Source organism: Pristis pectinata, chromosome 32, assembly GCF_009764475.1.
Source record: "Pristis pectinata isolate sPriPec2 chromosome 32, sPriPec2.1.pri, whole genome shotgun sequence".
In the NCBI taxonomy this organism is placed as follows: domain Eukaryota; kingdom Metazoa; phylum Chordata; class Chondrichthyes; order Rhinopristiformes; family Pristidae; genus Pristis; species Pristis pectinata.
In genome coordinates this window covers 18,670,370-18,684,610 of record NC_067436.1, presented here as the reverse complement: position 1 = coordinate 18,684,610, position 14,241 = coordinate 18,670,370, and the positions used below count along the sequence as shown (strand labels likewise).

General features: G+C 48.3%; 1 protein-coding gene across 5 annotated transcripts in view; it reads right to left on the bottom strand.

The window, feature by feature from the left end:
- Window positions 1-4,967: 4,967 nt before the first annotated feature.
- LOC127585343 (creatine kinase U-type, mitochondrial-like) overlaps window positions 4,968-14,241 on the bottom strand; it is a 63,790-nt gene continuing 54,516 nt past the window's right edge. For all 5 annotated transcript variants that reach the window (XM_052042739.1, XM_052042735.1, XM_052042738.1 and 2 more), the window contains exons 7-10: window positions 12,287-12,410; window positions 7,604-7,738; window positions 5,725-5,850; window positions 4,968-5,223 (exon numbers count right to left, since the gene is read on the bottom strand). In XM_052042739.1, the coding sequence (XP_051898699.1) occupies window positions 5,107-5,223; window positions 5,725-5,850; window positions 7,604-7,738; window positions 12,287-12,410 (502 nt within the window). In that variant the 3' untranslated portion in view covers window positions 4,968-5,106. The remainder of the gene's footprint in view (window positions 5,224-5,724; window positions 5,851-7,603; window positions 7,739-12,286; window positions 12,411-14,241) is intronic.

Genomic DNA, 14,241 nt, shown 5'->3' with positions numbered 1-14,241 from the left:
CACCCCACCTTTCCGTAGCCAATTATTACAAAGTTTAGAACATACAATAGTTCAGCACAGGAACAGGCCCTTCAGCCCACAGTGTTGTGCCCAACTAATTAAATTAATAATCAAATGCCCAACTAAACTAATCCTTTCTGCCCACACAATGACCATATCCTTCCATTTCCCCCACATACATGAGCCTATCTAAGAGCCTCTTGAATGCCCCTATCGTATCTGCCTCCACCCACCACCCCAGGCAGTGAATTCCAGGCGCCCACCACCCTGTGTAAAAAACATGCTCCCTCCCACCTTCATGCCCTCTGGTACTGGACATTTCAACCCTGGGGAAAAGATACTGACTGTCTACTTAATCAATGCCCCTCATAATCTTATAAACCTCTTATCAGATCTCAATCTCTGCCACTCCAGAGAAAATAACACAAGTTTGTCCAACCTCTCCTTATAGAACATACCCTCCAATCCAGGCAGCATCCTGGTAAACCTGTTCTGCACCCTCTTCAAAGCCTCCACATCCTTCCTGTAATGGGGCGACCAGAACTGAATGCAATACTCCAGATGCAGCCTAACCAGAGTTTTATAAAGCTGCAACATAACTTCCTGGCTCTTGAACCGAATTCCTCAACTAATAAATGCAAGCATGCCATACGCTGCCTTTACCACCCTATCAACCTGTGCAGCCTCTTTCGGGGAGCTGTGAACTTGGACCCCAAGATCCCTCTGTACATCAACAGTGTTAAGGGTCTTGCCGTTAACAGTGTACTGTCTCTTTGAATTTGATCTCCTAAGATTCAACACTTCACATTTGGCAGGGTTAGACCTTTCCTGACAAAAGAAACCCTTCAGTGAGCTGCGTTTCCTTTTTGCTTCCAGGTGCCCGGTGCTGCTCTCGCACTAACCCCTCCGGCCGGGGGCAGGGGAAGCCATGGTGTGGGCGGGAAAGCCTGAAGCCGAGAGCGGCCTGGTCCGGCCCCTGGCCTTGCCACCACGCCGAGCAACCGTTGAATACTGAAGGGTAGCATCGAAGGGAACAACCCCTGCAAGGATTGAGTTAACGAGGCTCCGATGGGCAGCCCAGAGCTGAGGGAACTGGGTGCTTCCATCGTTGCGGTAACATGGACGATCCTCCTGCCTCGGTGTTGGGGGCCCTAGAACCCAACGGCCACAACGCGGACGAGCCATTGCTGGCACAGACGGCCACTCAGGCGCTCCTCTACCTGCTCATCTTTGTCCTCGGCCTCCCACTCAATGTCCTGGTGCTGGTGGTGGTCTCCAAGTCCCGGCCTCTGAGGAGCATCACCAACATGTTCGTGGTGTCCCTGGCGCTGGCCGACCTGCTGGTCCTTCTGCTGGGCCTCCCCTTCATCCTCGCGGCCATAGTTGCCCGGACGTGGCCGCTGGGTGCAACCTTCTGCCAGATCTCGGGCTTCCTCACCTTCTCCTTAAGGCTCGTCTCCATCCTGGGCGTGGCTGGGATCGCGGTGGACAGGTATTACATTATCGCTAGGCCCTTTGTACTAACCATCACGAGAGAGAAAGCGAAGAGAATGATTGCCTTCCTGTGGTGGACTGGGCTCCTCTGTGGATTGCCACCACTTTTTGGTGTTGGCCTTTACAGGTTCTCCCCTTCCAAGTGTTTGTGTGACTACAGTTGGCTAGATGGAGGGTCCAGCCTGGCTTATGGCATCTACCTTTTCATTTGGGTGTATGCGACCTCTCTGGTGATAGTCTCCACCTCGTATTACTTGATCTACCGAGTTACACGGGAGCGTCTGGCAGCCAAGGCCCAGCGATTCACCAGCAGCTTGTCTCCTAGGCATGAAGGCAGCCTGGTCCTCACAGAATCAAGGTCTCTCAGACTATTGCAGGCCAGCCTTCCACGCAAATGGGCCAGCCTCATATCTTCCAACTCGACCTCCAACTTGAATGCGAGCAGCACATCAGACGTGGCAATGGAGTCCAAAACGACCAAGACCATCCTTGGTGTCGTAACCACCTTTGTTCTGACCTGGCTGCCGTACTTCATCTCCAGCCTTCACCGCCGAACTCCCTCCGAGAGCGGGTCTGCCAAAACGTTGGACTTTCTAGTGACCTGGTTGACCTTTACAAACTGTGTCCTGGATCCAGTTCTGTATGCCCTGCTGAATCGCCAGTTTAGACGCCGTGCCAAGGAATGGTTGGGCCTGTGGTTTGGGGTCTCTGCCCAGCAGGCACCAGAGGAGGTCCTAGCACCAGCTGGCCAGGAGTGTACTCGAGATGTGAGCAGAACCAACACCGAAGCCAGTGCAGCTCCCTTCTCCATCACCCAAGGTACAATCACCCCGCGCATTTTTTGCTGTGGAAAACAGGGGATGTTCAGCCTCTAGATGGCATTTCAGTTGCAAGGTTGGACGGGAGAAATTTTGCTTCTCAAAGCAACAAAGGTTGAGAAGAGATGAGATAGAAGTGGACAACATCAGGATAAATGGAGGGGAAGCTCTTCCCCTTAGTGGATGGTTCAAGGACGAACTGATAGATTTAACGTAATGAGCCAAAGATACTGGGGGGAGAGGGGATGTGGAGAAATCATTTTACTCAGAGCCTAGTTCTGATCTGAACCTCTACAGAAGGTACAACTCTCTGTAGAGGTTGTACAATCAGAGTCAAACAAAGCTTCCAAAAGGGATTGGGATAGACTGGACAGAGAATACTTTGCAGGCCCATGGGGAAGGAGAATTTGGACTGATGGGATTACTTTATAAAGAAACAGCACAGACTCAAGGATGGAGGTAAAAGATGCAGCAGGAAGCCATCCAGCCCGTCAAGCCTGCACTGCGATTCGATATGATCATGCCTGATCTTTTACTTCAGCACAAACATCCTTGCATTAACCCAATGTCCCTTATTCCCTTATTAACTAGCAACCTCTGTCTTGAATAAACTCAGTGACTGATAGAGAATTCCAAAGATTCACTGCACTCTAGGTGAAGAAACTTTTTGTCATCTCAGTCCTGAATGCCTAATTCCTTATTCTGAAACTGTGTCGCCTGATTCTAGACCTGCCACACAAAGGAAACATCATCTGTCAAGCGCCCGAAGAACTTTCATTGAGATACTCAGGATAGCATTTCTAACCATGTGGCACTCCTCCAGAACTGCTCATCCCTCGGTGCGCCACGCCCATGGCAATGCCCCTCCCACAGTGTGACCCTCCCCCAGCACCACCCCTCCCTCAGTGCGGCACTCCCTCAGCACTGCCCCTCCCACAGTGCGACACTCCCTCAGCACTGCCCCTCCCACAGTGTGACCCTCCCTCAGCACTGCTTCAGAGTGTGAGGCAGATTTTAAAGATCAAGTCTCTGGCAGTTGCTTCACTTGGCACTGGTCCGGCTCAGAGGCGAGATTAGTGAATCACAGCTGGGTTTTGTTCGCCAGCTGCTGCCAGATGTGGTCTTTAAGCACAAGCGAAGAATGATTGGAGAACAGCAGCTGATACAGAGTCCTTCTTGTCTGATTGCAGAGCTCCGGAGGTCAGCATCAGCAACGTTCCCCCGGGATTCACCGCTCTGCAGCCTCCCTCTGGATCCCTGCCCCTCTTCCTTCCAATGAGGAGCTGCTGCTGGTCGGGGATGTTCCAGCAACACAGCCGGCGAGCCTGAGACTAGGAACAGACTTGCTGTGAGGAGTCTGTGTAGTCCTGCAACACACAGTGACCCTGGTAACAAGCTGTATTCTGTCACTGCTCAGTGACCCCGGCAACAGCCAGTGACCTGGCAACAGTCAGGCATTTCTGGTAAAGGTCAGTAGCCACTGGGATAAGACACTGATCAGGGCAACATTCAGTGAATCGGATGATCCCAGCAACATTCAGTGACCCACCACTCCTCCCCTTACTCTGCCCAGTAATGGGCAGTCCTCAGTGACCTCCGGCCAACACTCAGTGACCCCAGGGATGGACAGTGTCGGCTGGGAAAACCTTTTCATCAGAACAGATGCAGCATCTGGCAAGAAGTGAGTGTGGAACACAGACTGTGTCCGGAGCCTGGGAAACGTCAAGTGAAATCACTCGAGGCTGGTGATGTAGAACTAAACTTCGACTTCCACTGAATTGTTCAGATGTGATTAAAATCCTTGTAGATGATTGGGAGTGGATCACACTGCTCCCAGTACAGCTCTGAGCTGGAACAGAGAGCTCAACACACACTGTTAATGAGAAAGGGAGTGATCATTCCCGGAGCTCAAGTGCACAGGCCAGGTTGTGTAAAATTGTGTTTATTATGAATCTGTTCACTTGCATTGTGTCCTGGGCTCTCGATGGTTTTGCCTCTTGACACTTGACTGTGCTGATTGGGGATGGTCTGTGTATCAGTGCGGTCATCAGGGGCGGTGATCCATGCATACTTGTCCTTTATTTTCTCGAAGGTACCGACGCCTCCCTCTCCAGTGCTCAGGTGATGCCGTGAGTCACAACACTGTGTGCGGACAAGCTGCCAGACCACTCGGCTATCACACCCCCGCTCTGATGTTGATAACTCCTTACCACAGAGACTCGAGCGTGATCTGGGACTCTGCTACCCTGGCAACACCAAATGCACTGAGAATGATTGCAGAGGCTGCTAATTTAAATCACTCCCATTTGCTTCAAGTTGTACACCCACTTTTGCCAAACAGAGCCCTGTATGGATGTGTCCTTGATTCCCACACATGGGGATGGGACAGGGGTCTTTGTTTCCCCTGCCTCTGGACAGGATAGATCCCCCACCTTAGAATGGACTGGGTGTCATGCTTCCACATAGGAATCAGACAGGAGTCTGTGTTGCCCCCTCTCAGGAATGGGACAGGTTCTGTGTGATTGCCCCCACCCAGTGTTGGGACAAATGTCTGTTCACCCCTCCACAGCTGAAGGGGTGATGTTCTACCTGCAGTCACTGGTATTTAGTTAAAGTCACAAGGTGGTGTAATCAAGTGAACAGTAAACTGATAACAAGCAGCCACGTTCTGTTGGTTATAACAGTTTGGGAGTTTATTATGCTGTTGCAGTGGGATAAATTCCAGAGGGTTTGTAGCCACGGTAACACTTTAGCAATACATTGACCACAAGGGTGCCATTTGATTACAGAGAGCTCAGCGTCTGCCCTGGCTCAGTGGTGGAGGGATCTTGATGTCCTGTCCTCTCTGCAGCCGCTTCTCACACTCGGTCAGATAGTTAACCCCGTCAATCACCAGCTGAACCAGCTCCACCTGGGGAGGTAACAGACCTTCAGTGTTAGACCCGTTGTCACATTCCTGGGAATCTGGGGGTCACCAAGAGTTTGGATGGAAATGAAACTGTCCCCAACTCTTCCCCCTGTCCCCACCCTGATGAGAAAGGAAACCTGCCCTCCCCACATTACCTTTCCCTCCCACAACCCATCCACCCCCTTCCAACATCCTCCTATCATCTCTCCCTTTCCCTCTCCTTCTCTCTCCATCCCCAATCTTTTTCCTGCTTCCCTTGTTCACATCCTCCTCCACACTCCCCATCTTTTAACTCCCCCCTCCTTGCATTCGTCTGCCTTTCCCCTTCATCCCCTTCTCCTCCCCTCCTCTCCTTCCTCCACCTTCACCCTGCTTACCCTTCTGCTTCTCCCGTCATCCCTCCGCTACTCCCTTCCATCCTCTTCCCTTTTCGTCTCCGATCCCTTCCCCTCAGTCTCCAGTGTGCTTGGTGCTGGTGGTGTGGGGACGAGACCACTGACTGACCTCGGACTTTCCCAGCCGGTCCAGGTTGGAGATGTCGAACACGCCGCCCACGGCTGCCGTGTCCACGCCCCCTGTGCCGCGTTTTTGCAGCCGCAGATTCTCCAGGATTTTCGAGAAGCGAGGATCCTGAAACAAGAACATCATTTGGGTGACCGGTGGCTCCATACCCCAGCGAGGCTGCCTGCTCCACCACAGTCGGTGCGTGATCCTGTCCCCTCGGGCAGGAGATAAAGGCTCAGGGTGGGAATGGGCCCGTTATATTGGGGCACATAAGGAATGGGAGCAACAAGAGGCCACTCGGATCCTCAAACCTGCTCCGACATTCACAAGGTCATGGTTGATCTTCTACCTGAACGCCATTTGCCTGCACTGTCCCCGTATCTCTTGATTCTTTTTACATCCAGAAACCTTTTTTTTTGAATGAACCCAATATCAAACATCTAGAGCTCTCTAGGTAGAGAATTCCTAAAGTTCACCACCCTTTATTTCTCCTCGTCTCAGTCCTAAGTGACCTACTTCTTATTTTGTGACGGTGTTTCCACTTTCTTCAGTCTGGGGAAACATTTTCCCTGCACCTACCCTGTTGAGCACTGTAAGAATTTTATGTTTCCATGATGTCATCTCTCATCCTTCAGGCATTCGGGATCTTCACCACATAGAACAGGACAGCACAGGAACAGCTCCTTCGGCCCATGAGATTGTGCTAATTAAATTAGTTGAAGACAACACATGACAGCCATGTTTCAACCTCCTACCCTCTCCTCACGATTATTTGTTTCAAATGTCCGTCCTTGCAATTTCCTGCTTCTACCTTCTACCTGTCGTTCATCAGATCACCCTTGCAATGGGAGGTGCTGCACCATTCAAGGGTTGAGATTTTATTTAAAGCAGCGTTATGTCAGGACCTGAGAGAGATGAACTTTACTCCAACAAAATCCAATCTCTCTTGAGCATCTTACAGATGTTGGGGAATTCGGGTATGATGTGAGGGACCTTGTGTTTCTTGTGCAGTTTAAGTCATCTTTTTTGCCTTTACCTTTGTGTTCATTACAGCATACGGTGTATTTAACACATTCTTTTCAGGAACTCCTAGGGCAGGGCACCATGGATTAGATAAAGCTCCCTCTATACTATCCCATCACACAGTCCCAGGGCAGGGACAGGTTAGGTACAGAATGAAGCCTCCTCTATACTGTTCCAGCAAACACTGCCAAGGCATTGACAATGCAGGTTAGATACAGAATGAAGCTCCCTCTACACTCACCCATTACACACTCCTAAGTTGTGGATAACACAAATTGCATACAGACTGCCCTGGGTTATGAACGTCCAACTTATGGACACCCCTACATATGAACGAGCTCCCATTAGATTACTAAATTCAAAAGCCCAACCTATGTACATACGGCAGAACTGGTTTCCTCTCTTTTTCTACTTTTAGTAATTGAATAATTGTCCTTTCTTATCAGTCTAATGTGCTTTTGATGCCTTACTATGGAGGTACGGTTACCATATCGAGTGATTTTTGTTATTTTCCAACTTATGGACAAAATCAACATGGACGTCTGTAAAAACTAAACTCGTTCATTACCCATAAACAGCGTGTGTGTGTCTTCTATCTCTGAAGATTTAACATTTGTGCCCCTGTCAGGATTCAGAACCACACTTTGATAAATAAGCCAAAAAGGGTTAGATACAGACAAAATTCTCCTCAACACTGTCCCATCACACACTCTCCGAGCAGGGACAGAGTGGCTTAGATACAGAAACGTTGCTGCTCGGAAAGATTGTGTTTCAGCATCTTGGACAGTGCAGTGTTTGACAGTATAACTCCCATTCTCAGTGTGAAAAACCTCAGTAACTAGAAGGGGTACAGTACCTTGCTGAGCATGGGCAACTTCATGTGTACCCCGGCTCGAAGTCCAGTGCCCAGGTTTGACGGGCAGGTCAGGATGTAGCCAAGCCTCTCATTCCACATAAACTCCCAGCCTTTCTCTGAAATCAGTCTCTCCACCTGAAGGAAACATGGTTCATATGAGAACTCAGCTTCGATCCAAAAATGTAACATTTCCTGTGAGGAGCAAGTCCCACATGTTAACCACTCTCCAGGGTGAGGAACTGCCATCTCACAGTTCAATGTAACTTGTTACCTGGCTGGATTACAATAAGGTTTCAACTCTGTTCACTCTCACCTCTGGGTCAGAGGTCATGGCTTAAAGCCCTATGTCAGGGTTTGAATACTTTATTCTGTTTCTCCTCTAGTGCAGTACTGAGGTCTGTTTGGGCATTGAGGCCGGATATCTCCAGGCCTGTTGACCTAAGTCACTGACTCATCCTCCACCCTCGGGCTGTTTCTGGGTTTGCAGTGTTGCTCCTCCATTTGCCCAGGTAACATCAAGGCCCGCTCATCGTAAGTCAGCCCCTCAAAATCACTCTGCCATTCCCTATCACACCTGCCGTACTTCCATGCCCCCTCAAATCCTGTATTCCCTGATTCCCATCAATTTCCAAAAGTCTATCACTCTTGAATGTGTGAAAGGACTTCAAAGTGAAGCTGTCTGAGATGCATCTGGAGGATTAAGTTGCTAGACGTTGGAGTTTTATTGAATGGGACAATTTCCCATGACTTCACTTTGACTGTTGCGATCTGTCATTTCGTAAGCATAACCTTTCTCCTCTCATCGATGATATCACCAGTTGGGTTCCCTGTACACCCACAACGCTGATAATATAACTCAGCACTAACTCACATTCACGCAGCATCTGTAATGTAGTCGAGTGTCAACAGCGTAAATTTGACTGATACATCTAAGGAGGTAGCTGGGGCAAGAGACCAAAAGTTTGGTCACAGAGTTAGGTTTTAAGGAGGACAAGAGAAGGAAAACATAAAACACAGGAAAAAGAGTAGACCACTTGACCCCTGAGCCAGCTCCATCATTCAAAAAGATCATGGCTGATCCAATCGTGGCTTCAACCCTGGTCTCCCACTTTCTCCTCGTATCCCTTGATTTCCTTGTAGTTTAAGTATCTGTAAACCTCTGTTCTAATGACTCTGCCTCCACAGTTCTCCGAGGTAGAGAATTCCAAAGATTCATGACCCTCTGAGGGAAAAAATTCATCCTCATCTTGTCTGAAATAGGTGATCACATTCCATATTTATGGCCCTAGTTCTTCCAAATATCTATCGGCTCAGGGTTGTTCCTGAGGACTGGAAAATTGCAAATGTTCAAAGAAGGGTGTAGGGATAAACCCAGCAACCATAGACCTATCAGGTAAGCTCAGTAGCATGGGAAGTTCAGGGAGGGATTTATCAGTCACTCAGTCAGGCATGGACAGATTAGAGAATGCCAACATGTACATGTGAAAGGAAAATTGTGTTGAACTGATGTGATGATTTCTGATGAAGTAACAGATTGGATCTGTGAGGGAAATGCTGTTGATGTGAAATATATGAACTTCCAAAAGGCTTTTTAAAAGTGCCACATAATAGCTTTGTCATCAAGATTGAAGGCTGTGGAATAAAAGGAGCTGGAGCAACGTGGATAGAAACTTGACTAAGGATCAGGGATCAAGGGATAGTGAAAGGTTTTTCCAGACTGGAGGGGGAGTATACAATGGCATTCCCAAGGGATCAGTATTGAGACCTCTGCTTTTCTCTATGCTTTGGACTTGAGTCCACAGGACACAATTTCCAAACGTAGATGACACAAAACTTGGGGGTACCGTGTACTGTGAGGAGGACGGTAATAGACTTCAAGGAGATAGACACAGACTTGTGGAATGTGCAAATCGGTGGCAGGAGGAATTTACCACTGAGAAGGTGATGTGCTACAGTTAGGTAGGACAAAGGAAACAATCAGTTGGGCACAATTTTAAATGGGATACAAGGACAAAGATCTGGGGCTGTTTGTTCTTGTTTCATTGAAAGTGGCAGAGCAGCTTGAGAAAGTAGTTAAAGAGCAGGTTGCATCCTGGGCTTCATAAATAGGGGCATCATGTGAAAGGGCAAATTAGTCATGAGGAAAGTGGTTTGGCCACAATTGATTGCTACACTTTTGGAAAGAAGGGAAGTGTTTGGAGAGGATGCAGAAGAGATTTCCCAAAGTGATTGCAGGGATGAGGAGCTTTAGTTATGTGGGTAGACCATAGAAACTGGGATTATTGTTCATTCATCACAGGAAGTTGTAGGGAGATCAGTGAGAGGTGTTTAAAGTCATGAATGGCGTAGACAGAATAAATAGAAACTGTTCCCATTGGCAGAAGAGCCAAGAACCAGGGGTCATTGACTGAAGGAGGTTGGCAAAAAATGCAAAACCGATATGAGGATTCTCTTTGTTTTAAACACTGAGTGCTTGGGTTGGAATGTTCTGCCGGGGGAGTAGTGGAGACAGATTCCATTGTAACGTTTGAAATGCAGCTGGATAGATATCTGAGTGGAAAGGATTTGCAGGGCTGTGGGATATGGAGCCAAATAACTTTTATATAGAGTTGGTACAGACATGATGGGCCAAATGGCCTCCTTCCATGCCATAACAATTCTGTGATTCTTCAGAGTTGTAGTCTGCCTAAATCCCACCCTGCTCCAGGCTACACTCACTCCGGGACTTTGGAAATCCTCCAGGCACAGCTTGCAGTTCACCCTGCCGTGCCCCAGAGCTTCAGAAACCAGGTGATGGGAAGGTCAGTGCAACAAAAAGCCCAGATTGACAGCAGGCGCCTCAGTGAGGCTGGCATGAGGGGTGGGATCCTCACTGAATAGAGTTCTGTTCAGCTCAGAAAATCCCACACTGCCTCCCACTGTGCTATGGTTACATCCACGGGAGGTTGTCAAAAGCTAAACACATTGGGAGGGGACTTCAGTCTGCCCCCCTCCCACCGACCCCTCATCCTTGCCTCACCCCCCTCTCCCAGCCTCTCCAGCACTAACTAATGCTGGAATTAAATGGAAAACTGAACAGCTCTGATCCTGGGTGGGGACTGGCAGGAGGAGAGTCTGGGATTACATTCAGGGGCAGTGGCAAGAACTGAGGGCAGCTTCTGAGTACGAGGAGGAGGCTCTGTATCCGTAGAGCAGTGGGAGTGGAGGTGGAGGTGGGGGGTGGTGAGATTGGAAGAGAACAAATGAACACATCCAGAATAGAATCACGAAACCCAATTTCACCAAGTAAAGCAGGAGAAAGGGTTTCCAGAGGCAGGAGGACTGGTAACCAGGGCAACCTGGATAGCAAATGCAGTGATTGAAAAAAGAATAAACAGGGAGAGAAGAAGTTATTTATACACATATAGTCGTTGCACTGTTGGAAATGGAATCTGCTTCAAACAGTGACTTTAAACAAGGAATCATCTTCCATTTGCAACTACTCAGAAGGTGCAGCAGTCCATCTCAGCAGCATCAAGACCAGGACATCCTTCAGGTAAAGGCGATAAGTGACCCTCAGTTCTCTCAAGTGCCAGACAAGGACCATCTCCAATGAGGGAGAGTCTAACCACCTATTCCTGACATTCAATGCATTGCCATCACTGGGTCCCCTATCATCAATATCCAGAGGGTTGTCCATAACCGGAAACTCGACTAACTGCATAAATACCATACAAAACGCTGGAGGAACTCGGTGGGTCAGGCAGCATCTGAGGAGGGAAATGGACAGTCGACATTTCCGGTCGAGACCCTTCGTCTGGACTGTTAGCACTCCATCTCCCTCCACAGATACTGCCTGACCCGTTGAGTTCCTCCAGCATTTTGGGTGTGGCTCCAGATTCCAGCTGCTGTAGTCTCTTATGTCTGCAGAAATACCATGGCTACTAGAGTGGTTCAGAGGCTGAGTATCCTGAAGCAGGTGACTCACCTTCTGACACCCCAGGCCCTGTCCACTGTTTACAAGACACAGCAGGAATGGGACAGAATGCTCTCCACGCGGTTCTAACACCACTCAAGAAGCTCAACAACATCTTGAACAAAGCAGGCTGCTTGATTGGTATCCCTATTGCTACCACAAAACATTCCCTCTCTCCACTACCACTGCACTGGGGCTACAAGATACCCTGCAGTTCCTTTCCCAGGCTGCTCCAAAATCTGTGACCTCTAACTCCAAGAAGGACAAGGGGAGCAGACACATGGGAATCCATCTCTGAAAGTTCTCCAGGTCTTGTTGCATGCAGGCTAGGACTGCTTTGCCTTTTCAGGAGCTGCAAATGGAAGTTGATTCTTTGTTCCCCTCCAAACCCCTCTTCAGCCTGACTCACAAATATCTCACAACTGAATCTAAGTCCTCTCAGCAATAGTGTGGGAACGCCTTCAGCACACAGCCTGCAGCAATTCAAGAAGATGGCTCACCACCAGTTTCTCAAGGGCAATTAGGGATGGGAAATAAATGTGGCCTTGAGAGTGATGCCCATTGCTAGAAGGGAAAATGGTTCCAGGGCCATGGGGAAGGAGTTTGGGGAATGGGACGGAACAGATGACTCCACAAAGAGCCAGCACAATCATGATGGGGTGAATGGCCTCTTGCGTTACACAGGGCAGGTTCCTGCCACTGTGGTCGTTACAGAGAATCTCATTCACCTCTTTGAGACCTCGGCAGAACCTCTCAAACACCCTCTTCATGTTGCCCCCCTTCTCCATGGAGATGACTCGAGTGTGATCCTCCTCATTGACCCAGATTAGGAAAGTCTTCTCATTGTTGTGCCTGTATAGTGAGAGGGAACAGGGTAACTTACACAATAAGCAATGGCCTTATTTTAGCTGTATTCACACCCAGAAATATCCACCTTTACATTATCTGCACCAATCTCTCTTGTTGAGGTGCATTGAGTTAAATTAGAACATAAGAAATAGGAGCAGGAGGAGGCCATCTGGCCAGTCGAGCCTGCTCCGCCATCCAATAAGATCATGGCTGATCTGGCCATGGACTCAGATCCACCTCCCTGCCTTTTCCCCATAACCTGTAATTCCCTTACTATGCAAAAATCTAACTAACTATGTCTTAAATAAATTTAATGTAGCCTCTGCTGCTTCCCTGGGCAGAGAATTCCACAGATTCACTACTCTGTGGGAAAAGCAGTTATTCCTCATCATCCTAAATCTATTCCCCCAAATCTTGAGGCTATGCGCCCTAGTTCTAGTCTCACCTACCAGTGGAAACAACTTTCCTGCCTCCATCTTATCTAACCCTTTCATAATTTTATTTGCTTCTATATGATCCCCTCTCATTCTTCTGAATTCCAGCGAGTATAGTCCCAGACGACTCAATCTCTCCTCATAGGCTAACCCCCTCATCTCCAGAATCAACCCAGTGAATCTCCTCTGCACAGCCTCCAAAGCCAAGATATCTTTCCTCAAGTAAGGAGACCAGAACTTCATGCAGTTCTCCAGGTGCAGCCTCACCAGTACCCTGTACCGTTGTAGCATAACTTCCCTGCTCTTAAATTCAATCCTTCTAACAATGAAGGCCAACATTCCATTTGCCTTCTTGATAACCTGTTGTAACTGAAAACCAACCTTCTGCAATTCATGCACAAGCTCTCCCGAGTCCCTCTGCACAACAGCATGCTGCAATCTTTCACCATTTAGATAATAAACTGCTCTTCTATTTTTCCTTCCAAAGTGGATGACCTCACTTTTACCAACATTGTACTCCATCTGCCAGACCCTTGCCCACCTATTTAACCTATCTATATCTCTCTGCAGACTCTTCACATCCTCTGCACAATTTGCTTTTCCACTCAATTTAGTGTCACCAGCAAACTTAGATACGCTACACCCAGTCCCCTCTTCCAAATCGTTAATGTACTGTATACCATGAACAGTTGTAAGCCCAGCACCGACCCCTGCGGCATCCCGCTCTCCACTGATTGCCAACCAGAGAAATACCCATTTATCCCAACTCTCTGCCTTCTATTGGTTAACCAATCCTCTATCCGTGCTAATACATTACCCCCAACTCCATGCATCCTTATCTTATGGATAAGTCTTTTATGCAGCACCTTATCGAATGCCTTCTGGAAATCCAATTATACAACATCCACCTGTTCCCCTCTATCCACTGTGCTCATTATATCCTCAAGGAACTCCAGTAAGTTTGTCAAACAGGACCTGCCCTTCCTGAATCCATGCTGTGTCTGCCTGATGGATCCACTTCTATCCAGATGTCTCGCTATTTCTTCCTTAATGATAGCTTCAAGCATTTTACCAACTACAGACGTTAAGCTAACTGGCCTATAGTTACCTGCCTTTTACCTACATCTTTTTTTAAACAGTGGCGTGACATTCGCCGTCTTCCAATCTACCAGGACCTGCCCAGAGTCCAGAGAATTTTGGTAATTTATCACAAGCGCCTCTAATATAACTTCCGCCATTTCTTTCAGTACCCTGGGATGCATCCCATCAGAACCAGGGGACTTGTCTACCTTTAGACCCCCTAGTTTGCTCATCACTGCCTCTTCAGTGACAGCAATTATATCGAGGTCTTCACCCTACATTGCATCCATAACATCTCTCTTTGGCATGTCAGACGTGTC